General features: G+C 39.6%; 1 protein-coding gene across 1 annotated transcript in view; it reads right to left on the bottom strand.

Annotated features, from left to right (window-relative positions):
* The window catches only part of PTPN3 (protein tyrosine phosphatase non-receptor type 3), a 2,272,168-nt gene that overhangs the window by 816,600 nt on the left and 1,428,631 nt on the right, over positions 1 to 26,937 (bottom strand). Inside the window, exon 15 of the mRNA XM_044065075.1 lies at positions 8,644 to 8,820. Within this exon, the coding sequence (XP_043921010.1) occupies positions 8,644 to 8,820 (177 nt within the window). The remainder of the gene's footprint in view (positions 1 to 8,643; positions 8,821 to 26,937) is intronic.

A 26,937-nucleotide genomic window follows, 5' to 3' on the forward strand; every position in this document is an offset into this window, starting at 1 on the left:
GCCAACTTATTACACTCTCCAAAATATGTTCTCAATTCCCTCTTTCTTCCCCATTACATCTCTGAGTAAAAGTTCTTTGAAGTCTGTTTGGGGTACACAAATACCCATGGAAACACTTCCAAGCAGAAATCCTAAACGTTCTGGACTTTGTTGCTTATATATGGGAGACATATATATTTCCTCCCATTGCTGCCAAGTAAAATGCTTTTCCAGTCTTTGCTCCCAATCTTTTCTAATTTCCTCTGATTGATTCTTACAGTTACAATGCAATATTTTACATGCCCTGTGATGGTGTGAGGCACTTTCAGCTATGCCAGGAGAATTAGGGCAATGGATGTGTAACATATGCCAGCATAGCTAGCTGGAGTTTTGTAAGGAATTATATGTCATTTGTATATCAAAAGTACATTTGTGTACACTTACCATAAATGTAGATGTTCGAGTGTATTCACTGTTGCAGTCATTACGTTTGGGTTATCTGCTTGCAGGCAGCCCTCAGTCAGCCTGATTAACAAAATCTTGGGTCCTGCGTCGGTTGCTGTCCCTTCTTCCATGACGTCAGGTCGTCAGGGGTATAAAACATGCAGCCAACGCCATTACATCAGTTTTTCTTGCCCCAGATGTCAGGTGCCCCCCTAATGGGAAGCAATTAAATACAAAAGTATAAAGACATACCTCCAATAAAAAAGCAAATACACCAAAAAGGCTTTTAAGCATAGTAAAGGAAAGTAAAGGTATTGCAAAAAGAAGTTAGGGGGCTGGAGGGAAGGTAACCAGGACTGCAACAGTGAATACACTCGAACATCAACATTTATGGTAAGTGTACACAACTGTACTATGTCCTTCGTGTTTCACTGTTGTAGTCATTACATTTGGGTATATTCCCAAAGCTATGGTTGGGAGGAGGAATTTAGATAGCTTTAGGGCCAGCTATAAGGCCCTGCAAGACTGCAGTGGCAAAGCTAGCTCTGGATTTAGAGAAAATTGGCAAATGATAATGCTTGGTGAAAGCATGTACAGAACTCCAGGTAGCAGCAGCTAGGCTGTCCCTGGTAGGAACGCCTCTGAGAGGAAGATGCGGCCCTGGTGGAGTGAGGTCTGATCCCCTGGGGGATAGGTTTTCTATAGTACTTATAGCAGAAAGTAATGCAATGACTTATCCATTTAGAAATGGTTTGCTTTGAAATAGCCTTCCCCTCTGCCCCTGCAGCAAATGCCACCAGCAGGTGTTCAGATTTCCTTTGAGATTTAGTCCTGTCCAAGTACAATCTAAGTTGTCTGTGCACATCTAAGGAATGCAGTATCCATTCCCCTTTATTCTGTGGATTGGGAAAGAAGGTTGGCAAATTAATTAATGGACTGATTAAGAGCCACACTGGATACCATCTTGGGCATGAAGAATGGATTGGTTCTGAGGGACACCCTGTCCGCATGAAAGATGATGAAAGGCTCCGCTGACATAAAAGCCTGTAATTCAGATACTCTTCTAGCTGAAGTGATTGCTAAAAGGAAAGCTGCTTTCCAAGAAATAAATTTTAAGTCTGCAGTAGCAGCTGGCTCGAAAGGAGGTAGAGTGAGTTTCTCCAAGACAAAGTTAAGGTCCCAGGCAGGGGTTGGAGCTCTCCTGGGTGGTCTCAAATTTTTGGCCCCTCTGAGAAACTGCTTGAGCAGTGGTGAGAGAAAAGGGGAGTTTCTGTGTTATAATGAGCTGAAATGGCTGAGGCGTGGATTTTAATGGAGGAAAAAGACAGGCCCTTGTGAAGCATCTGAGTTAAGTATAGTAAAATCTGAGGTAAATTGGGTGCTTCTGTGCTCATCCCTTAAGACTGGTTCCAGGCACAGAATCTTTTCCATTTTTCAGCATAAGATTTTCTAGTACTAAGCCTCCTTGCCTCTAAAATAATATCCATCACAGGTTTGCTGAGGGATGGTAAAGGAGAGATTAATTAATTAGCTAGGCTGCAAGTTTCAGTGTTAGAAGCTGAGGGTGCAGAATCTGGTTCTCCTGCTGAGACAGCAGGGAAGGAGTCTGAGGCAGGTGCCACAGAGATAACCTTGACACACTGCGCAGGAGGGGGTATCAGTGTTGGTGCGGCTAGTCTGGAGCAATCAAAATCATCCTTGGTTTGTCCTGTTTGATTTTTAGTAGTACTTTGGAGAGCAGAGGTGGGGGGGGGGCATAGACTGATAGTTTTTTCCCGCTGAAGGACAGAGCATCCACTTTCCAGGCTTGTTTGTGGGGAGTCCTTGCGCAAAATTTGTCCAATTGGTGGTTCTGGGGAGATGCAAACAGATCTATATCTGGGCTCCCCCATTTGCTTGTCAACATGTTGAAAATCCTTGGTTCCAGTTTCCACTCATGTGGGTCCATGAGGTTTCTCCTTAGTCCGTCTGCCAGTGTATTTAATTTTCTTGGCAGGAATTGAGCTTGTAGGTGCACTTGGTAGCTCAAGGCTGTGTTCCACAATGCCATGGCTAGTCTGCAGAGGGGGTAAGAATGTGGACCCCCCTGCTTGTTTATGTACAACATAACAGTGGTGTTGTCCGTCTTTACCATTAGTTGTCCTGGAAGAATGTGGTCCTTGAAGGCTGTAAGAGCATTCTGTACAGCTAACATTTCTTTTTGAATGATATGCAGGTGCATTTGACTTGGGTTCCATTTGCCCTGAATGATCTTCCCTGCCAGGTGAGCCCCCCATGCATAGTCTGATGCATCTGCTGTTAGGGTTTGGGTGGCAAGGGGGTGGTGTGAAAGGTAGTCATTTGTTTTGGTGGCAGGCCTCTGCCCACCAAAGGAACTCTAGGCGTAGGCAAGGTATGATAAGAATCCTTGTTTCTAGGTCTTGAGAATGTTGACACCATAGGCTTTTTAGATACCACTGTAGTTTCCTCATACGCAGTCTTGCATATGGAATTAGAAGAATGTAAGAGGCCATGAACCCCAAGGCTTGCAGTATTTGTCTTGCAGATAGCAGGGTTTTTTGTGGCTACTTGTTTGAAGAAGATTATCAAATTAATTTGCTTTTCTGGTGTGAGGTAAGCCATCTGGGAAGTTGTATTCAAGCTTGCTTCCAGGAATATAATTTGCTGACAGGGTACCAGGTGTGATTTATTTTCCTTTATGGTGTACCCCAGACAAGTTAGAACCCTTTTTACAAAGGCCAGATGATTCAAAAGTATGTCCTGGCTTTCTGCCTGAATTAGACCATCATCCAGGTATGGGTATATTTGAATATTTCTTAGCCTGCAGAATGCAATAACTGGAGCTGGGCACTTTGTGAATACCCTGGACGCAGTAGATAAGCCAAAGGGCAGTGCAGAGAACTGACAGTGCGCGTAGCCTGCTTTGAAGTGTAGATATCTTCTGCAAGATTCCCTGATTGGGATGTGCAGGTATGTTTCTTTTAAATCTAGTGTTGCCAACCACGCATCTTTGCCTAGGATAGGAAGTAATTGGTGAAGAGTCAGCATCTTGAATTTTGGAATCTCCAAAAAGGTGTTTAGAGTAGACAGGTCCAGGATAGGATGCCATGAATTGTCGTTTCTGGGTATCAGAAAAAGTCTAGAGTAGAAACCTTGTCCGTTTTCCTCTTCTGGTACCAGTTGAATAGCCCCCATGCTTAAGAGAGAAAGCACTTGTTTTTGGGCCTCTGCCCACTGATTTGGGGGTAGGTCCGGCCACCCACTTGGTGTTGGCAATGTGTGGAAGTGAAATCTGTATCCCTGGGACACTATATTTAAAACCCATTTGTCCTGGGTAATGAGTTCCAAATTCTTTGCATGAAGAGCAATCCCCCCCCCCCAAAGGGGCAGTCAGTTGATAAGTGCTTGGAAATTTTAAAAGGAAGTCATTGAGACAGTTTACCAAAGGGGGGGGGTCTTATTATTCCCAGATTTAGAGGTGGAGGCCCCCCACTGCTTAGTTCTGTGAGTCACCTGGGGCTGAAACCTGGGGTCTTTGCTGTGTCTGGGTTTGGCTTGAGAAGACCTGGAAAGGACCAATTCTTAAACAGCCAGTGCCTACTAAATCTAGGAGGCTGAACTTTTAAAAATCTTTAACAGTTTGCATAGATTTAGCTTTATCTTACATCTTTTTAAGAACTTCCTCAGCCTTGTTGCCAAACAGGTGGTCCTGATTTAAAGGAGCATCCAACAATTTAGCTTTAACATGATCAGGCAAAGATTGCTCCTTAAGCCAAGCATGCCTTCTGAGCAGAGACCCAGTAACAGCAGCCCTGCAAGAGGCCTTTAATGAATCAAAACCACACTGCAAAGTATGCTTTCCAACTTGTTCGGCAGAATGCATTAAATCCTGCAATTCTTTACTTTCCACACAGTCAGGAATCAACATCATTTTCTGTTGAAGCAGTCCAATAACATGCTGCTGATACTTTAACATATGAAACTGGCAGTTTAAAGCCCTAATGGCCACGGTTGCAGAAGTGTAAACCTTCTTACCCCATCTATCCAGTGCCCTGGAGTGTCTATGAGAAGGGGTAGGATTTTTAGCAGTAGAAACCTTAATGCCATTGGGCACCTGTGAAATAGTCTCTGGATCTGCAATAGGATTTTTGAAAAGGAACTTGTGGGAAGCAGGGACCCTGTAGTATCTGTCAGGTTTTCTGGGAGCAGGAGGAAGAGAATCAGGGGCCAAACTAGATTCTGAAAAAGCATCATCAACAATGTCTAGTACAGGAGGAATAGCTAAAGGCCTATGCTGAGGTAGGAGAAGAAAATCCTTAAGCCTCTTTTTTGAATCAGAAAAATCCTGGCTTTCCCAGTGGAAATGCTCCCTTAGAGTATGTAAGGTTTCCCCAAAAGAAAAATCCTCAGGAGGGGAAGCAGAGGGAATAGAGTCCTCTGCATCAGAATCTTCATATGTAGGCAAGGGCAAATCCACATCATCAGAAGAATCAGAAAAAACAGAATCCTGATTAGAAGATTCATAATCAATTTCAGTCCTAGGCCTCTTAGAAGGGGGGGTTTGCTACCCCTGATTAGGGTTATTAGATCTTCAGCCATTCTTATCATTTGTTTTTTAAGCATAGAGGCCTGAGCATGTGGCCTGGGCATTGTTTTTTTAGACATGGATCGAGATTTAGGCCTAAGTAAAGTAGAAGGCATCGGTTTAATATGCAAGTCCATAGGCCTGAATACACCCTCAGAAGCTGGTGCCTGCACAGCGGCTCCGGACCCATCCAAGGCAGAGACATCCATGAGTTCCATAGTTGAAGCATCTCGTGGCATACCGGACTCTGAATGGGTCTCAGTAGAGGCTTGCGAATCAGAAGTAGCTGGTATCCGGGGCTGCGAAAGCACCTCACTGAGTACCGGCGAATTGGCGACTGGCTTAGGAGAAGTGTCGTCAGCAGTTTTGGACCCCGGTGGCCTGTCTCTGTCTTTATCTTTGCGTTTTTTCAGAATCCCGGTAGGCGGATGGCTAACCGACGACAATTGTGGATAATTAAACTGAGAACCGAAATATTTAGAGGTGAAAATATACCGACGACAGATAGTACGCTGATAAAATAAAACACAAAACCGACAGCAAGGTATGTCGTGGTCAGGGCCTAGGCAAGGAATACAGTACGAATGAAAATCTTTATGAGGTATTTGCTTTCCACAAGTAATGCAATTATTAACTTTTACTGACATCGCTAAGGAGCAAGAAAAAGTTTCCCCAACGGGGTACTTAGCTTTAGTTGAAGACTTGGGTTCTGAAACTCGAAAACGAAAATTTCAGGAGTCGGCCAACTGGCACTTGCGAACTGCTGCTTTGGGCACTGCATGGCAAGAAAGACTGATGTAATGGCATCGGCTGCATGTTTTATACCCCTGATGACCTGATGTCATAGAAGAAGGGACAGTAACCGACGCAGGACCCAAGACTTGGTTAATCAGGCCGACTGAGGGCTACGTGCAAGCAGATAACTCAAATGTAATGAATGCAACAGTGAAACACAAAGAACATCCCACTAGTTAAGAATACTGCAACAGTGATGGATGCTTGCATGATGTCCTCCCTGGCCAGTTCTCACCCTCATTGGGGACACCTAAGGATGATGAAGGCATAAATTGGTCTTGCTGACTCGGGAAGGCTTGATGGTTTGCACGCATGGTGGTGGAGAGGGGGCATATAAGAAAACAAAACATTAAAATGATGCTGCTTTCAATTAACTACACACTCCAGCAAAAACTTCTTGGGGATAGGCCAAAGATAATCAAAACATACAAAAGAGTCTCTCTGAAAGGTTCCTGAATGTTTTTTTCTTGAGTGTAATATTCACATTACAATTTCATTGTGCATGGCATTAAAATATCCATAGGTCTGGAAATGTAAATAAAAATTTCAAGATTTTTTCATTTCACTACTTCCTGCAGCTCCCGTCAAGACTGCCCTGTATTGCTCTTTTTTTTTTTTTTTTACACCAATATTTCAGCACTTAAAATTGCAACATGCATTTCTGAATTGTGGCTACATTGAATAAATCCTCATAAATGCTTTTGAAATATCATTAGCTGCTTTAATTATTAGATTTTAAGCAGGCACCTGGGCTGGATCACCTGGACTTTTTCTAGCAATGAATCAAAGTATAGTGAAAATTAAAAAACAAATAAATACATCATCACACTCGAGAGTGCTTCGGCATCGCACAGAGTGCACTATGCATGAACACATTTCTCAAGTACACTAACAGTTGTTTCATTAACATTAATTTTCTGATAAGTGATTATGGAAATCTTGGAGTTATTAAGAATAAGAGGAAAATGGATGTGGTTCCATAATGAGCTCCAAATTACAATGTCACTAAGTGAAAAGGTGTTGTTACCAAAGTTTACACAGCTGTGCGGCATAGCGAGAGGCAGAATATGTGGAGTAATGGTCCACAATGGTCTGGATAAGGACTGGATGAAAAGGGTGCAGGCAAAAGCAGAAACCATCTTCAAATGAGCAACTTATAACCTCTTAAACTTCCTTCCAACTTTTAAATATCACTTAGAACTACTTTGCTCGGCATCTCCCTTAAAGCTAACATTTTATGGACATTGTTTCTGTCAGTAAATCATCTTTCTTGAAACCATTTCAGCCACAGAAAGATTTTTCTTTTCATCCTTCATCCATACATGTTTAGGCTGCTACCCACACTGATACTTCTTTCACAAAGTGTGGGTGAAATGGCCATTAGTGCTCCCTCAACTTGACAGTTTGAAATCCCATTTACTGCATTGCATGTTAATTTTTTTGCGATACAGCAAGAAAGACTCTCTGTTTTGCTGTCTGCCAGTCCTGCCTTCCTCACAGACCAAATAACTCACTGATATACCATTAACAAGATGGCTTCATGGATTGATTGCAGTAAGGTGACAAGTAGATGATCCATCCAGCAACTGATTCAGTTTCCACACTTAAGCAGGTCTGATGAGGTGAAACAATGCTACTGCAAGTAGCTTTTTCTCCTCAACATTTCTGGAAGAAAACAACGAACATATGCAATCTAGTTAAAACTTGTGCAAAGACAAAATGACTGCTCCTTTGGCAGTAGAAAAAAACGCTAGGCTATGCAGTCTAGCCTTAACTCTGCTTCGACCACAGTCTTCATGCACTATGCTCACGGGGTTTCACATCACATACAATGATTTTCAGACATGATCTTTAATCCATTAAAATCTGTCACCTATATCACAGTGAACGCAACTTGTTTCTGTTTCATCCCAGTCCTAAATGCATTATTCAGTATGGAACTATTATTAGCACACGCATAACACCAGGGATCCCAGTACCACCTATAAAACATTTTACCAGTTTGGAAAAAGAAAATCTCATCACACCAAAAGAAGCCCTTTCTTGAATCCAAAGGACACAATGAGAGGTTTTCTTTGTTCTGTTTTCAAACATACATTCAATTTACTTGTGCAAATAGGGCACACAGTATCCCCCTTAAGCCTTTCTCCCATAGAAATAACTCCCTTACCTCTTACATCACCTTTCCCCTTCAAATGCTCAAAGACCTCTACTACAATTTTGTCTTCTTGCAAGGGAAACCAGACACTTTCTCTAGTTCCCAGTGAACCACTACACCACATTATACACTACTTGTGGAGCTTTTTTGGCCTCTGCACTGCTGCCATAATATGAACATAATCTAATGCTCCATCCTGTTTATTTTACAACGATACTATATTTTAAAAAAATCTCTTTTAGTACCACATTTTTATATTCTATTTATTCTGAGTTTACTTTGGATCTCCTGCACTGTACACAGCACTGTACACATTTTAGCTTGTAATTTTGTTCTGTCAGTGGACTGCACAACATGCTTCACTGATAAGCTTCTACCTCAGATTCTTCCACTCGATATGTATTGCTCAAAGGCAAGTTTAAACAAACATGGTACGACCTGCATGTAAGAGTCTAATGAAAAAGGCCATACTGTTCAAAACTGATATTCTTAACATTCTTGTCAGGTGAATCAGCACATGCAGTAGGCCAGCATTATAAAATTGTAAGCAAAAGTACTCAACTCAGACTATCCCTGCAAAAAAAGGCAAATACGGCTCCTGCACTAGTAGTATACATTTCTATGTTAAAACTCTCCTAGTTGAACCAGATAACAGTTAACCTTTCATGCAATTCTGAATTACCTTCGACGTATGCTGTTATGTGGAGTTGACTCTGTGTCACTGTCCTTTGAATTTAATGATCCCTTGTACGTATAAAAGACATCTTCTGTTTCAGTGATGTAGGCCATTTCACTTGCCAAGTTATCAAAAGAAGAATGGTGCGGCTTGTGCATCTCATGACGCATTCTAGGACTCCGCCTATAAAGAAGCACAAAAATAAAATCTTACAAAATTCGATAATTAGATTCAGCACTTCATTCTCTGACTGTAGTCAGTTATAACATTTTCCTTCTCTGACTCCCTTCTTCTTTGTACCGCCTTACCAAGCTCTGCCATTCTACCTAATCAGCGGCCTTCGTTATTGGTTTACCAATGCTCAAAATGCTCCCAAATTTGCTACTATTCTTAACGGCCTTGTCAATTCTGATATTTCTTATTTAACCAGAATTACTTAAGTGCTTAACATAATTTTTAATAAACCATTCTTGCTGGAAAGCCACAAGTTTAGTAAGGAATATGCATACACTTGTGTAACACACACACACACACACACACACACACACACACACACACACAGGCAATAAGTAAAATTCACATCAGCATCAGATAAGCTTGCCTTTGCAGACATGCAATATGGCTGGTTTGAAAATTACAGAAGCAAGAATACATGCCATAGCAGGTGATTTCTGAGAGAATGCTTTGTGGTGTGTGTTAACTCCTAGCTACTTTCATGTCACCTTGTCATAAAGCACTTCTGAAAATATGGAGTTCCTATACTCTATACTGGGGCATACTGAGCTTGCACCCACAGACTAAGATTACATGCATCTCCAAAGTGTTCCGATTTCTTGACTTCTGTTTGAATTATGTTCCACCTACAAAGAAACTCGTACAACTACAGATATCTTTACTTACAAGTGAGTGAATTTACTTCTACAAAAACTCCACTGCAACCTGTAGAGAGTAGCCAGAGATGACTATTTATTTTAGCCTGTTAATGAGGAAGAAAGCTTTATTCACAATGGACCTATTTCAGCAGTTTCCCAGGCAAACTGTTAAACATTAATGCAAACCAGTACATGGGGAATGCACATGCCATGGGAACAAGACAGCAGGAATAAAAGACTTCCTATAGAAAACTTTCTTCTAAGATCAACTGGTAATGTGAATGCTCAGATATTCTTAAAGTTTACCTTGAAGAACCCGCTGCAGTGAATATTAATTTAGGTAGAATCATGGAGGCAATATCTCCAAAGCCAAAGGGTACAAGTGAAGGACTTCTGGATAAAAACCTTTCAAAAGACTACTTTGGGATCAGACGATCATCCTACAATGTTTAAAGAACCATGCACCAATGAAAAGACAGACAGACTACATAAGTCAGCCATGTACATGCATATTCTTAAGTCAAGCAGTGGAAAGTGCAACCCTTATGACAGACTGCCTTTTGTAGTGGCAGAAAATGATGCAACCTGCAAGCCATTTTGACATCTCTGCTTAATATAGCATGTATGTCCATGTATTTTATAATTGATGTCTTCAGCCTCATTCAGAGTTAAGTAAAATGTCGTGATGCCTGGATTCCTGAAAGTAAATCTTGTGGAGCTCTAAGCATTGAACCTTATGCCTCCTCTCTAACGTGAGCATTTCCAAACACCAAATTTCACATGATATGGGAAGCAGTAATATACAAGTCATTTTACGTTTTTGTGTGAGAACAGTGCAGTTGCAGCCACCATGAGCTCTCTATACAGACAACTTTAACAGGTCTAGAAATTTGATTTATTCCTGAATGCAACTGGTATATCACAGAAGCTTAAAAAGGTATAATGTGCTATTTTTTTTCTGCATGATGCAGGGGAAAATCACTAAAGTTAAGAATACAAAAGAAAGAGACTACCATAGTGGTGAAACACAAGAGTTAGAGTTAATGTAAACCAAGAAAATTGTTGATGTGTATCTGCCATTTTTTCTTCAAATAGTCTGAAAACAGACTACTGATGCATAAATTACTGAATTAAAGAATCAAACCCAAGACTGAGTTTGATGAGTTATGCACTGAGGCAGAAGCATGTGTGATTCCGGAAATGATCAGACAACAGGTACATTTCTGGAAGATGCAGATTTAATTAAAGTGAATGATTTGTGGTGACCAAATGAAATTTTTATCACAGCTGTAAAACTCACAAAAGAATTAGACGTGTTCAATGTTTCATCCAAGAAAGAGCAGTTGAAAACATGTAATAACAGACCAAAATTGGACTTGTGGTGATAGTGTAGTGGAGGTTAGACATCTCCATGGTTGCTCCGACATTTATTAAGTGTAAATTAATATGACGATGTCTACATTAGTCATTTTTTCATGGCAAACTGCAATCACTGGTTGGTACTTCAAATTACAGTTTTAAAGCCAAAACTGAGGAAGAAGTTAAGAAAAAGTTTAATTTTGTCAGACGGTGCTATAGACACCTGAAAAAAAATGTATAAATTAGGAGATACTTAAATTTGTTTACAATTACTACAGCTTGCAGACAACAAAAATAGACAATGTCTGCTATACGTATAAGGCAAGATAGTATGAGAAAATTAAAGTTTTGCTTGCTGTACCCTGCACTGCTATGGCTGCACTAGAGACTTTTATTTGTTCTGGAAAGTCTCTGAGGGTCATAAGAGTACCTGATCCTGGATGCCTGTAAGAGCTCTTGCAAAAGAAAAAAGGCATGAACAGATGATCCGGATGAAATGGAAGACTGCATAGGTAAAGTACTGGTACAAGCCAGACATGCAGCATTGAATGATCAGATGAACAGCAGGCATCTTCACATTTTCAGGACAAGAATGTTATTAACAGAGCCTATCAAAAACTGACAAACAGCCTACTGGGTGATTAACTGTGGTGTAACTTCATTATAACATGAATAAGCTTTCAACTTTCCCTGATTTTGTCTCTTATTCTTGCCTTGCTCCGTATCTAATTTTTGATGCTCTGGTAAATCACAGAGGATTACAGTCAGTAAATAACGCCAGACAAAGTTTCATATTTCTTATTTTTTAGAAAATGCATGCTGATGCAAACTGTGTTATATTAATTTTCTAAGTTAATTAAACTAAAATTTAAAATGTGTCCTTCGTTTTGGGCCTTTGCCCCCCCCCCCCCCCCCCAAGTATTTTTGGATTTGTCATGGATTTTTTTTACCAAAAACATTGAGGGGCAAGACATAGTATAATGTATAATAGTCACTTGGTTGATGTACCTGATATTTTGACTATGAAACACATATGACAGTATTTCTTTACTATAAAATTATTAATCAATGTCTCAATTGGCACGGTAATTCTGGGTTAAAAAACAGTGTGAAACGATACAAATGGCATGGATTATTGTACAGTTGTTTACACAGCAAGGATGTTTGACCTGTGGTTGCAGCCATTATTAAACTGGATGGAAATTAGATGATGATGTAATGGCGTGTAATAAAAGTTATAATTATAGGTGATTTTTGTACTGGCAAGTATTTCAAATGACAGCTTGTTAGCTGGTAGTTACTTAAGGTGGGTATGCCTGACTGCTTTAGAGATGTAATGGAATGTTATGAAATGGTGTATTTCTTTTTTGGAGATTTTCGTGAACCCTGACAAATGTGATAATTGATGATAACTGCACAAATAGGATTCATTAGTTGGGTAAAGTTGCGTTGACTTGGGGATTTACGGTAGTATGAGGCAGTTCAATGCATTTCAAGATGTCATTGTGTAAAGTCTTTTTGCTTACCATTTTTTCAAATGTTTACATTGTAAACTTGTACTTTCCTCAAGTTCATGTCAGTGACAACAATCAGTGAACTTTGTACTCAGTCACATAAACACATAACCATAGGTACACTATGGGAATACGTCCATAAACTTTAAGAGCTACTCCACTACACATGTGCACAAACACATATCCATTAAAGTCTGCCCATACATTCCACACTGTCCCTATGGTGATGTCAATGGCCATTATTTAATAAAAAGTTTAGAAAGCTCTTTATGAAAATGCAGCCCAAATGTATAAGGACTGATAAGGGGAGAAATGTACTTCAGCATCCACAAATGCTGCAATGCAGATACAGACCTAAGAGATGCAATTTAAGACAGATGAAATCGAAACAATAGTGTTAAACGACACATATGAGGATGCGCTAAAACTTAAGACTTAATCAGAAATTATTGGGCTTCAAGAGAAAGTAAATTTTGGGGGAAGCAAGGCACAGTAGTGTGATCCTACTTTATGATGCAAGATCAATTATGTTTTATGGGACTAAAAGTGAAGATGGTTGGGAAATAGTGCTTCGATGGCATCTACTAACTGCCACACACAACTCAAAACAAAATTTCACAATAAGAGGAGGAAGATGTTAGCATTTATATAGGGTCTGCTGATATTTTATATACCTACATATATACATAAGTGGATATGAAAAGTGTACACACCCCTGTTAAAATGCCAGGTTTTTGTGATATAAAAAATGAGACCACAATAAATCATTTCAAAAAACTTTTCCCACCTTTAATGTGACCTTTAACCTGTACAATTCAATTGAAAAACAAACAAATCTGTTAGGGAAAAAAATATAAAAAACATACAATAAGCTGGTTGCATAAGTGTGCACACCCTTAAACTAATACTAATACTTTGTTGAAGCACCTTTTAATTTAATTACAGCATTCAGTCTTCTTGGGTAGAAGTTTATCAGCATGACCCATCTTGACTTGGCAATATCTGCCCACTCTTCCTTGCAAAAGCGCTCCAAATCTGTCAGATTGCAAGGACATCTCTCTTGTGCACAGCCCTCTTCAGGTCACCCCAGAGATTTTCTATTGTATTTAGGTCTGGGCTTTGGCTGGGCCATTCTAAAACTTGAATTTTCTTCTGGTGAAGCCATTCTTTTGTTGATTTGGATGTATGCTAAAGCCCAAGTTCTTGCTGAAGAAAGGCAACCCAAAGCATGATAATGCCACCACCATGTTTCACTATGGGAAATTGTGTTCTTTTGATGATGCAAAGTGCTGTTTTTGTGCCAAATGTACCTTTTGGAATTGTGGCCAAAAAGTTCAGCCTTGGTCTCCACGTCTTCGCTTGTTAGCGGCAAACGAGATCTGGGGGACTGGTAGTGGTGCATCCTGGGATATAGTAAGCTCAGCCAATAAGAGACTTCGCTCTTTGGCATAAGCGTGCCGAGTCGGAGCCGAGGGATCGGCTCCGAACCCATCAGTCAGAATGTAGGCGAGATAGGATCACATAACATCCAGTAATTGCAAGAAACTTTTGCAGCTCCTTCAGTGTTGCTACAGGTCTCTTGACAGCCTCCCTGACCAGTTCTTGTCTTGTCTTTTCATGAATTTTGCAGGGACGTCCAGTTCTTTGCAATGTCAGTGTTGTCCCATTTTTTCTCCACTTTTTGACGACTGTCTTCACTGTGTTCCATGGTATATCAGATGCTGTGGAAAACTTTTTGTATCCTTCAACAATGAGATCCTTTTGATGCTTTGTAAGCTCTCTGCGAACCATGGTTTTTGCTGTATCAGGCAACTGAGTAAATGTCAGAAAAATCCTACTAGGACGACTGAACTTTACTTAGGGTTAATCAGAGTCTCTTTAATTGATGGCAGATGTGTACCCAAGAAGACTGAATGTTGTAATTAAATCAAAAGGTGCTTCAACAAAGTATTAGTTTAAGGGTGTGCACACTTATGCAACCAGCCTATTGTACTTTTTTTATTTTTTATATTTTTCCCCAAACATATTTGTTTATTTTTCAATTGAATTACAGGTTATGGGTCACATTAATGATGGGAAAACTTTTGAAATGATTTATTGTGGTCTCATTTTTTATATCACAAAAACCTGGCATTTTAACAGGGGTGTGTACACTTTTTATATTTTATTTATTTTATTTTATTTATTTATTTAACATTTGTTGACCGGGAAAGTCAGACTAGGTTCCACAGAGCCTGTTTTCAGCGGAGGCCCGGGGAGAAATGCTCCAGATACATGTCTTTGGAATGTGGGAGGAAATCGGAGTACCCGGAGGAAACCCACGCGACAACAGGGAGAACATGCAAACTCCACACAGAAGGCACCCCAGCCGAGAATCGAACCAGAGAACCTCTTGCTGTGAGGTGACAACGTTAACCGCTGCACCACTGCGCCGCCCAGTATATCCACTGTATTATATATATATGTGTGTGTGTGTATGTATATATATATATATATATATATATATATATATATATATATAAAAATTATATATATATATATATATATATATATATATATATATATATATATATACATATATATATATATATATATATCTATATACACACACACACACACATATACATATATATATATATATATATATATATTTTTTGCGAACAAACAAGCTGAAGAGCAGGAGTCACAATTTGTATAAAATCCACTGAGTTTATTGTACAAATGGTAAGCGCTTTCACATATAAATTTGCTTCATCAGACCTAACTGATCAAATGAGGTCATTTCCTTTTATACTCAATTAAATTCAAACTAACCAATCATGCATTTACACATTTAAAGATGTACTTGCACATTTAAAATATAACCAGGAATATATTAAAAGACATTATAAAAATACATAATAACTCAAATAAAATCTACATTATTTCCTAAGTCTCCTATTTCTCAGTTTTGCTGTAATAGCTATATGGTCATTTAGCCCCTTACCCAAATGATCTCTAAGCCTAACAATCCATGTAAGTTCCTTTGTCTCAGTTCTATTAGATATATCTCCCAACCTCTCATCATCATCATATATTAACTCTAACACTCAAAGTCTAAACTGATGGCTATCATCATTTTCAATAGTGTGCTTTGCTAAGGCACTATACATATGCCCTCGCTTATAACAATACATATGGTCACGAATTTGTTCACAAAGGTGTCTATTCATCTTCCCTATATAAAAGGAAGAACAGATAATACACTGGGCTAAGTACATAAGATTTTTACTATTACAGTCAGCATTGATGTCAAAATTATATACTTTATTAGTATTGGGGTGTTTAAACTCTATACCTTCATGTACAAAGGTGCAGAAATTACAGCTTACACATTTACTGGTCCCCACACCCATACCAAATCTCATTTCATGTGTCTCACTTTTAGGATAGCATAACCTTCTTTTCAGGTTCTTAGTATTTTTAAATGAAATATAAGGTCTTTCCCCCACTATTTGAACTATTTGATCGTCTGTACATAGCATATTCCAATTTTGTTGCAGAATATTCCTGATCATAGCATGATCTCTGGTATAGGGGAAAATAAAAGGTGTCTTATTCATTGTCTCTAACCTCTCATCATCATATATTGTCTCTAACACTCGAAATTTAAACCGATGGCTATCATCATTCTCAATAGTGTGCTTTGCTAAGGCACTATACATAAGCCCTCGCCTATAACAATACATATGGTCGCGAACTCATTCACGAAGGTGTCTATTTGTCTTCCCTATATAAAAGGAAGAACAAATAACACTGAACTTGAGAGATCGGCTCTTGAACTGTTAGAACATGATACCAGTGTTGTTATTAGACCTGCTGACAAGGGGGGACAGATTATTGTTATGGATAGTATGTTTTATTATGATTCTATTCTTGTCATGTTGGGTGATAGAGATGTATATCATTAAGTTAAATGATATCCATGAAATTACTATGAAAGTGAACTTGTTGGAACTTGCAAACCATGGGATTATTACTAAAGATTTATTTAGTTATTTTATTGTTGAGAAACCATTAATACCAACTTTGCAAGGACTTCCTAAAGTCCACAAAGATCCTCAAAGACCTCCTTTTAGGCCGATAGTGGCCAGTGGGGGATGGCTCACTGAACCACTTAGTATTTATATTGAGAAGCAATTAAGACCTATACTTTAACATCATCCCTACATTTTACGTAACACTAAACAGATGCTTCAAGAGCTTTACATGTTTAATAATGATGTAAAGAAAGATGTGAAAGGTATTTTATTGGCGACATATAATGTTACCTCATTATTTACTGTTATTCCTAATAATATGGGAATTTGTATGGTTAGGAGTTAACGAGGTGTAGTGTATATACTAGACAGCATATTGATTTATTATGTGAGCTACTCAATATTGTTCTATGCAACAATGTGTTCCTATTCAATGGGAAATATTACCATCACTTGTTGGGCATAGCTATGGGCACTCCTTGTGCTAATAGCTACGCCAACATGGTGATGGCTGAATGGGAGACAAATAACTTGATTTCTCACCCTCTAGAGGAGAAACATCTAGTATTATATAGGAGGTTTGTGGATGACCTCTGTCTACTTTGGAAAGGTAGCAGATGTGAACTAGAGAGATCTGTTGAGCATGTGAATAGCAGCAGTGAGTTTTTGAGATTCACTGGTGAATGCTCTGATACTCACATTCATTTCCTGGATATTTTGATCAGTATTGATGAAAGTGTTTCTTTGCATACAGATAGATATATTAAAGAATGTCATTGTCCGTCCTATTTACATGGGACTAGTATGCATCCGACACATGTTTTTAATAACATTGTAAAGGGGCAAATTATGTGTTGTTGGAGGTTAACTGACAGTGACAGTCATCTGCATGAGGATATCGAACATATTACAGCTGATTTTGTTAATAGAGGCTATGATAGAAGTGAGGTCAATAATATATCTTGTGAAGTACATAAGGTGAGGAAAACTAGGGCTAGGTCGTATTTTTCCGAGCCTAATACAGCCAACCATATGGTGAAAAGGACAATGAATAAGACACCTTTTATTTTCTCCTATACCAGAGATCATGCTATGATCAGGAATATTCTACGATGAAATTGGAATATACTATGTACAGACAATCAAATAGTGGGGGAAAGACCTTATATTTCATTTAAAAATACTAAGAACCTGAAAAGAAGGTTATGCTATCCTAAAAGTGAGATTTTTTTAATATATTCCTGGTTATATTTTAAATGTGTAAGTACATCTTTAAAAGTGTAAATGCATGCTTGGTTAGTTTGAATTTAATTGAGTATACAAGGAAATGACCTCACTTGATCAGTTAGGTCTGATGAAGCAAATTTATTTGTGAAAGCGCTTACCATTTGTACAATAAACTTGTTGGATTTTATACAAATTGTGACTCCTGCTCTTCAGCTCGCTTGTTTGTTCACAATTGTACTTGCTCTGGTGACTCTTGTGTTGCTTGGATATATATATATATATATATATATATATATATATATACACACACACACACACACACAAATATATATACACGTGTGTGTGTGTGTGTGTGTGTGTGTGTGTGTGTGTGTGTGTGTGTGTGTGTGTGTGTGTAGAGAGAGGACTGGAATATAATCACCTATTTGTTAAGGAACAGCAAGGTGAACACAGTCTTTCGAGGCTTCCAGTGCTATGCTACGTCATTATGTGAATGGCTACTCAAGAGCTATGGGTGTTAGACATGTATCAAACTGCAGTACTTGGTATTATTATACAAGTGATCTAATACATTTGGATTTCACATGAATAATATCTTCATTACAATGGAGTGTGCATTTATAATTAATTAGTTTGTACTCATCCAAATGAGATTTATTATAATATTTCCATAGAGTGATATTTGAGTAATTAGGATGGTATAAAATTCGAGAAGCACCGGTGACTTCCTACGGCTATTCGAGAAGGACATGTCATTTGAATGGCTGAGACAAAAGCAGGATATATTCCAGATAGATGGAAGTTTTACTGATTTAAAGTGGGATAGTATCCACAGAGGAGATGTGGGAGGAAACAAAGCAGAAGATAATCACAAAGGTGAGGGACTAGAATTTCTTGATCAAGGAAAAGGATGGTAAGGTATAAGTAGCAAAAATAGTTTTTATTCCCTTGATTCTGTGTTGGCCAGGGGCATTTCAATCAACAAGATGTCAAAGTACCACAAAAAATAAATAAGAAACTGAATAACTTTATCTGGGGAAGGATAATTAAATACACAGAGAATTTTTGTGTCTGTCTTTGCTATTAAGACTCAAGGCCTGCAAAAACTATAACCACTGTTGGTGACTTCCTGCTGGTTATTTTTCTAACCCACACTCCCACTACTTGATCTACGTTTTTAAACTTGGTTATTTTAAGATGACCATTCTTACTGTAAATTAAGCTTTTTAAGCCCCTTCCTTTCTACTGTGCTTTTTATATCTGGAATTATTTGTCTTTGTGTGTGCCTATTTTGAGACAAAAAGTGCATTTTGCCTCTCATGGTCTGTTCTACAGATTTCTTTGTTCTGAATTTAATATCTAGCTAGCAGCTAGACAAAGTAGCATATGTTTACACTCTAGCATGCTCTTTTATGTGTTTTTACATCAAGGTTAAAGAGGATTTTCCATCTAGTGGCAGTGGACGGTACCTTAGTCCATATAGATTGGGGAAACAAACTAGAGATTCCTGCATGTATTTGTTTTATTGGCTGGAGGGCTTATTAATCACCTTACCTTATTTTTAGTGGCTTTATAAATTCTGCAAAATTGAGTGGCTCTTTTCTACAAAGCGAAGCACTTTTATTGAATATTCACATTTTTATAAACTGTTTAAAGTACACTGCTGTATTCGTATCTTTAACTTGTTTGTGGTAGCATTCCACTCCGGACACTCTTTTACTGTGCTTTTTACATTAGAAGGACTAGGATTATTCATTTAGCTCCAGTAGGCAATTATCTGGTCTATCTGAATTAAGGAGCACACAAAAGGGTTTTAAGTGTAGTCGTTTTAATGGTCAGAGGGCTCAGTAGTCAGTTCTGTATTCCCAGTGCAGGTATAAAGTCAGCACTTTTGCACGGAGCTGCTTGCTGTGCCAGTGCCCTGCACAGACACAAACATCTGGAAACATTGCTTATTTTCATTACACTGTGAAAGTATACTGTGCTAGTTACATTGCTACAGCACACAGGACAATTGCTGCTCCATCATCATCTAGTTTGGCACTGAGCAGCATCACTGGTGAGGTTAGCTGCAGATTACACCAAACACTCTTCCCTCACCTGCTTACATACACCCATCACTCCTATTCTTTCAAGTACACACTGGGACCTGCAACCATGGGTAGGCACCTACCTGCTATCTCTGCACCCAGCCTGGTGGACATGGGCATCATGAGGCAACAATTGGCTTATGTACACTGACATTAGTTCTCAAACAGACAACTACAGTATGTGAGAGATGTAGTTGCACACTGATGCTGAATGTTTGACTCTCACATACAGACACAAAAAGCAACAAAGAGGCTGTTAGCAACTCACATGCATCCGCAAAGGACCCCACACACAAACCCACATATGCTGAGGTGCTCATATGTAAGTTACCCAAACCTCATAGGCCTCTCAGGCACACTGTTCAGATACTCCATATACACACAAACAAGGCAATTCCCATCACAACATATAAAGCCACATCTCATTGTGTCTCGACTACCAATTCCAAAAGGCGAAACAGTCCACAACCCGATATTCTGGTCATAGGAGACTCCACTGTGAGATACACTAATGTCCCTCTCACCTGGCTGGATAAGGGGAAGATTATAGTTAGTTCCCTGTCAATAGCCAGGATTCACCAGATCACGCAAGCACTCGGGTCACGTAACCTTAAGCACCAGTATGACTTGGTCATAACCATACGGTTGTGAATGACACTAGATGAACCTCTTTGGACTATATGAAAAGAGACATCATTAAGCTCTCAAATTATGTGTCACAGGTAGATATGAGGCAGGTATGAGCCTAACACTGAGCAGCATTCTACCTTCTCCAAGGATGATGCCACAAAATACCAGCAGAAAATTATGACCTTTAACAATTGGCTTAGCTACTGCTTTCATTCCAAAGGGGTCCAATAATTGTCAGCCTGGGAGGACATGGCTGACAGGCCATGCTGCTTGATGGTCTTCACCTATCTGGATATTGGCCAAGACATTATCCACCCCTATAGTGCCTTATTTTAGCCATTTCCAAAGAGACAAGGACAAGCAGAAGCTGTTAATGCTCAGTGCTAGGAGTCTCACCAAGAAACTGCACCTCTGGAAGCTCTCCTCAGCCTGGAGAATGCTGACATCTGTGCAGTTATTGAAACATGGTTCAAAGCCACAGAAAGCATTCCGGTAATGTATCGCTATAACACATTTCATACATTCTGACCACCCAATGAACATGAAAGAGCAAAACGCAGAGGTATATCTATCTACATAAAGGATAAGCACAAATGAAGGCTGGTCAAAGAATATGACATGCTTGACTTTCGCAGTGCTCAACTAACCATGGGAAAAATCTATCGCCATTTTCTTGCTAGCTACAGGTCCCCCCACTGTGAACTACGAAATTTCAAACATCATACCTAAAATTATTAGAATCACTCACCATCTAGCCCAATACCATACTCATGGGTGATTTTAACTACCCCTCCATTAACTGGGAGGCATACATGACAACTAATATGGAAGCTCAAAGATTTCTGGACTCTGTAAATTCTAATATCATTCAGCAGCTAGTCTGCACTTCCAATAGAGGAGCAAATATCATAGATATGGTACACATAAATAATGGAGAGTGCTGCACCCCCCAGTGTGATGTCCTTACTGGTAAGATCCAATCACAAAATGGTCTCCCTTGAAATAAAGGTAAAACTAGTCCTCCCACTGAACCTCAAAAACTTTAAGAACTTCTCTAATGTGAATTGCCTCCAATTAAAGGACAGCATGGCTGTATTCCAAATTCCTTCAAATCCAGAAAAAAAAAAAACCTATGCAGACGTGTACACAAAAGCCATATATGACCATATAAACAACTGCATAGAAATGGCAGGACCAGACTGAAATAAACTCAGGTCAAACCACAAAAACAAGCCACTCTGGTGGACTTCTGGTACTAACAGGTTGTACAACAAAAGAATAAGAAAATCCTGTTGAGAAGTAAGAGGGAATGTGCTAAACAGAGCAGAAAGTCCCACATTAGTTTAAACAAATGAATCAAGGAACTAGTCAAGTCTCTGAAAGCAGACTTTCAGGTAAAACAGCCTCCAAAGCTAAGGATTACCATAAAGCATTTTTCAGTTATGCCTACAATCTTAAGGGCAACACCCAACAATGTGTGGAATTAGTTGCAGATGGCATCACCTATACTCAGCCGGAAGATAAAGCAAATCTGCTGGCCAAATAATTCAGCTCAGATTTCACCACCCCATCAGCTCAGTTCTCCTCCACCACTCCACCCATATCATCATCAAAGAACAGATTGCCACTGCTCTCTCTAAAGCTAAAAACACGGCTTCAATAGGGCCTGAGGACATACCAGGATGCCTTAAACAGCTCAAATCAGGACTTATTAGGCCCATCAGGATCTCTACTTAACCACAGCCTCTGGACTGGCTTTGTCCCAATAGAGTGGAGGACAACAGTCGTCCCTCTGCATAAAGGAGGACCATCTACTGATCGAGGACATTACAGACCCATAACTTTGACTAGTCTTATACATAAGGTCATGGAAAGAATAACCATGGACCTGATAAATGAGATAGGAAACCAACAAACATTCAACCCAACCTAATTTGGCTTTTTCAAGGGCAGGTCATGCCTACTGAATCTGGTGGATTTCTTTAAGAATGTCACCAAGACCATGGATGAAGGTAAAACAGTACGTAATGCCTACCTCGACCTGGTCAAGGCATTTAACACAATTCTCTACTCAGATACTATAAAACTCACAAAACTGGGTATAAATCCCTGTGTCACCAGATGGGTGGCCAACTGGCTCACAGGGTGGGTGAATCTAGATCCAGCAAGAGGCCAGTTACCAGTTGTGTGCCACAGGGTTCAGTGCTGAGACCACACCTGTTTGGAATATACCTCTCTGAAGTCAAGGCTAATGTGGAAGGACTCTGCACGATAAATTTGCTGACGACTGCAAGCTGGGGTCAATCAAGTGACTCCCCAGTTATGTAGATATCCTTCAGGAGGGTCTAGATCACACAAATGAGCAGTGCCAGAACCATGGCATAAAACTGACTGCAAAACAATACATTATCATATGCTTTGGGAAGTCAAATACACCTACAAATTACAACATTAATAGCACACCCCTGACAGCAGACTCAGATGCGTTAGATCTCAGTATACAGATAGAAAGATAGCCTAAAATTTGACCACCATGTGTCCACAGTGGTGATAAACTCCTTTTATGTGGCACAACTTATAAGTAAAGGTATGGCATACAGATGCAATGAAATTACAATCCCACTGTAATCACCCCTCATTTGATCAATAACAGAGTACAAGGCAGCATTTGGCATGTACTTTACTAGGCACTTGCCGCAGCTGCAGAAACCTCACAGGTCCCTTACAAAGAAAAAAAAACAGGGTGAAAACAACATGTCCTATGAAGTCAGGCTAAAAACCTTATCCCTTTACTCTGTCTCCTGCAGACTATTAAGGAGAGACCTATGTGTGATCTACAGGGCACTCACAAATCTAGCCCTGATGGAGCTGCTACACATCTGCAAATCAAACAGCACTCCGGTCACCTGATCTAGGGATCTAAACTTAGTCAGAGACTCAAACAAAACATGCTGGCGAGACAGATGTGTTTCAGAGACTGCCCTTTCTCTGGAATAGGCTTCCTATTCACATTAAGTAAAGGCCATCCCTGGCCCTCTTCAAATGCAATTTGGATCAATGGTTCAGGAATTACAAAATCACATCTGGGTCAGTGCCTATGTGCCTTATGGAGAGGGAGACTCTAAGATAATCAATGCATAGGCACAAATCCATGCCATCCTCATCCTAAGAACCACATACTGGGTAAAAGCAGGTTATATTGGCTAGGCTTATAAGAGCTCTTAAGCTGTTAGCCTAGTAATCTCCTATGAACCTATGACACCTAAAGTTAATGGGGATAACATCATAATGGTAGAACAAGGAGACATGGGGGATACTTGATTTAAAGAAGTACTTTAATGCTATACAGTTAACGCTATTATGTACAATGTAAGAAAATGGATATGACACGAAGTGTAAAAATATGACGATTAGGTAGGAAGGGACTGCCAGTGATGATGAGAGATTGTTTTAATTAAAGCAGGTGGTAGGAGAAGGAGGCAGGCAGAAAATATGTATATAAAGTAATAGAGAGTTAACTGAAAGGTAAGACAGTGAAAGGATGTAATAAGGACACTTAAGGCTTCCAAACGCAGGGATAGAGGATAGGCAAGAAACAGAAGTAAGAAACTGGAAAAACTTAGCAAAGGAAATGGGGTACTAGGAGCAAATTACTGAAGAAACTAAGAGAATGGTAGGAAGCAAAATAACTGCATGGATTACAAGATAGTGACAGGCTCCTGCATCAGGAATAACAGCACAATATAGACTGAAAGACAGAGAAGCAACATTTAAGAGTCCACCTCTGGTGGAATATTTGGTGGAACTGAGAACAGACAGGACTATAAAAAGTTGATAATTAGTAGGGCATACATAATTACACATGATAATCATAAAAATCAGTTAGAGGAGCTTAGGCAGGATTCAGAGAAATGGCTTGGCAGTTAAATTAAAACATGCTAACGGTGAAGTGTGCAAGGCTTCAAAATATGTATCTAAATTGAGACTTTGTAGGCTATTCGCATGGAAAGGTTTAGACATTTTTTTACCCCAAGCAGATTACAAAGGATCTTCCCTCAGGTATAGAGAAATGGCTGGAATGTGTCAGATGTTGGACAAAAAACTCGAAGCTTGTCCTTGGGAGTGTGCAGAGCTGATGGAGATTAATGTTACACAGCAAAATGCTCTATGGCAAATGTTGGGTGAACATGTGGAAGTTACAAAAGAGTTGAGGCTGTTAAGGTGGAGAAAGGAAGGTGGAATGTTAGGATATAAAATTACTTTGTTAAGTTTAATTATGTTAGCAGCAGAACAATAACCAGAAACTGAAAATCAGAGATTAAACCAACCTTGGAAGATGTGCTAGAAATTATAAAGCAAATAAAACAGCTGTGTAGGGCTTGATAAACAGCAGAAAAAAACATGATACATATTCAAATGGAATGTGTGGGACAATTACCTTCACTGCAGCAAAGATGGGGAAGAAAGGAATGTTGGGGGAAATGAAAATGGCAAAAAATAAATTAACATAGAAATACATGTTTTTACTTGTTTGAAAAGTGTTAATATTTTGAAATGGTAAAATGTTTATGAGGAAAAAGGGAAAGTGAATATGCAAATTCAACAGGTATGTTATTGTAATATGGTGCTGAAGATTATTTTGGATACATACTGTTTGACAGAGTGAGAGTTGAATAAAGCTGTGTTAAAAAAGGGCAGACTAGTATTTGTGAGTTTAGATGCAGAAAAGATTTTGACAGAACAGAGTTGCCTTACCCATTGAAATTTCTGCTAGCACTTGGTTTTAAGCAGATTAGCTAATTTGATTTGGTTTGAACAACTGATATAAGGTCTAATGCACAGATGAAAATGTGTGTGGGCTTCTCAGTGTCATTTTCACTAAGTAGTGGAATCTTATTATTTCAGTCAACAAATCCAAGTGGACTTTATCAGAAAGTACAGTTTTGTACCTACCGTAAATGTAGATGTTCTAGTGTTCACCCTGCTGCAGTCATCACACTTGAGTTATCCTGCCGTCAGGCGGTCCCGCAGTCAGCCAGAGTTCCAAAGTCCCGGTCCGGCGTCGGTTGCTCTCACCTCCTCCCTGACGTCAGTGCACCAGGGGTATTATATAAGAGGCATCCAACGCCATTTTCTTCAGTTTTTCTTGCCCCAGATGTCAGCTGCCCCCAATAGGTAGGCAATACTTATTGCTATATAAAAATATACAAGTAAAAATAAAACAATACTTTCAGTCACAAGCAAATACACCACAGAGGCTGTATAGGATAGAAAGGTATGGATAAGTCCAGCTAGTTCAGAGGGGATGGAGGGAGGGTAACCTGGACTGCAGCAGGGTGAACACTCGAACATCTGCATTTATGGTAGGTACAAAACTGTACTATGTTCATCGTGTTACCCTGTTGCAGTCATCACACTTGGGTTGAATCCCAAAGCTAAGGATGGGTGGTGGAGTTAAACAGGGTCAGAAGAAGCTAGTAGGCCCTGCAAAACTGCAGTGGCAAAGCCAGCTCTAGTCTTAGAATATAGAGATAAGTGACAGTGTTTGGTGAAGGTGTGCACTGAACTCCAAGTTGCAGCTTCCAGAATATCCTTGGTTGGCACCCCCCTGAGAAAGGCTGCTGATGTAGCTGTAGCCCTGGTGGAGTGGGGCCTAATGCTAGCAGGTACCGGTTTCCCATGATGCGTGTAGCAGAAACGTATGCAATGTCCTATCCATTTTGAAATGGTCTGTTTTGAGAGAGCTTTTCCTTGTGATCCTGCAGCATAGGCTACAAAGAGCTGGTCAAAGTTTCTGAAAGCCTTAGTTTTATCCAAGTAGTAACGTAATTGTCTGTGAATGTCCAAAGAGTGCAGGAGTCTTTCTCCTTTGTTTTGGGGATTTGGAAAAAAGGTGGGCAAATGAATGATTTGGTTTAGGGCCACACTAGATACCACCTTTGGTATAAAGGAAGGTTTAGTTCGCAGAGAGACTCTGTCTTGATGAAAAATGAGGAAAGGCTCCACTGCCATTAGTGCCTGTAGCTCTGAGACTCTTCTAGCTGAAGTTATTGCTAGCAGCAGGGCAGTTTTCCATGAAAGAAACTTTAAATCAGCTGAGAAAGCTGGTTCAAAGGGCGGCAGTGTAAGTTTTTCCAGAACAAAATTGAGATCCCAAGTAGGTATTGGTGCTCTCCAGGGCGGTCTTATGTTCTTATCCCCTCTGAGGTACTGTCTTAGGAGTGGATGTGAAAATAAAGGAGGATCCGTGTTGTAATGAGCTGAAATTGCTGAGGCGTGGATCTTAATAGATGAAAAGGAAAGTCCTCTGTGCAACATCTCAGTTAAATATTGTAGAATCTGAGGAATGTTTGGATCAAGGGAATTTTGGCCTTTAGCCTGGTTCCAGGCGCAAAATCTTTTCCATTTGTCTGAATAGGTTTTCCTGGTGCTGGGCCTCCTGGCCTCCAGAATGACATCCATAACAGCTTTGGATAGAGGTGTTGGTTGATTGTTTAGGTAATTAGCCATGCAGCCAGGTTTAAAGTCTTCAGCTGGCTGTGTAGAATTTGATTCTCTCGCTGGGTGAGCAGGTGAGGAATTTGTGGTA

The sequence above is a fragment of the Protopterus annectens genome, chromosome 3.part0, assembly GCF_019279795.1.
Source record: "Protopterus annectens isolate FY-2018-M chromosome 3.part0, PAN1.0, whole genome shotgun sequence".
In the NCBI taxonomy this organism is placed as follows: Eukaryota; Metazoa; Chordata; order Ceratodontiformes; family Protopteridae; genus Protopterus; species Protopterus annectens.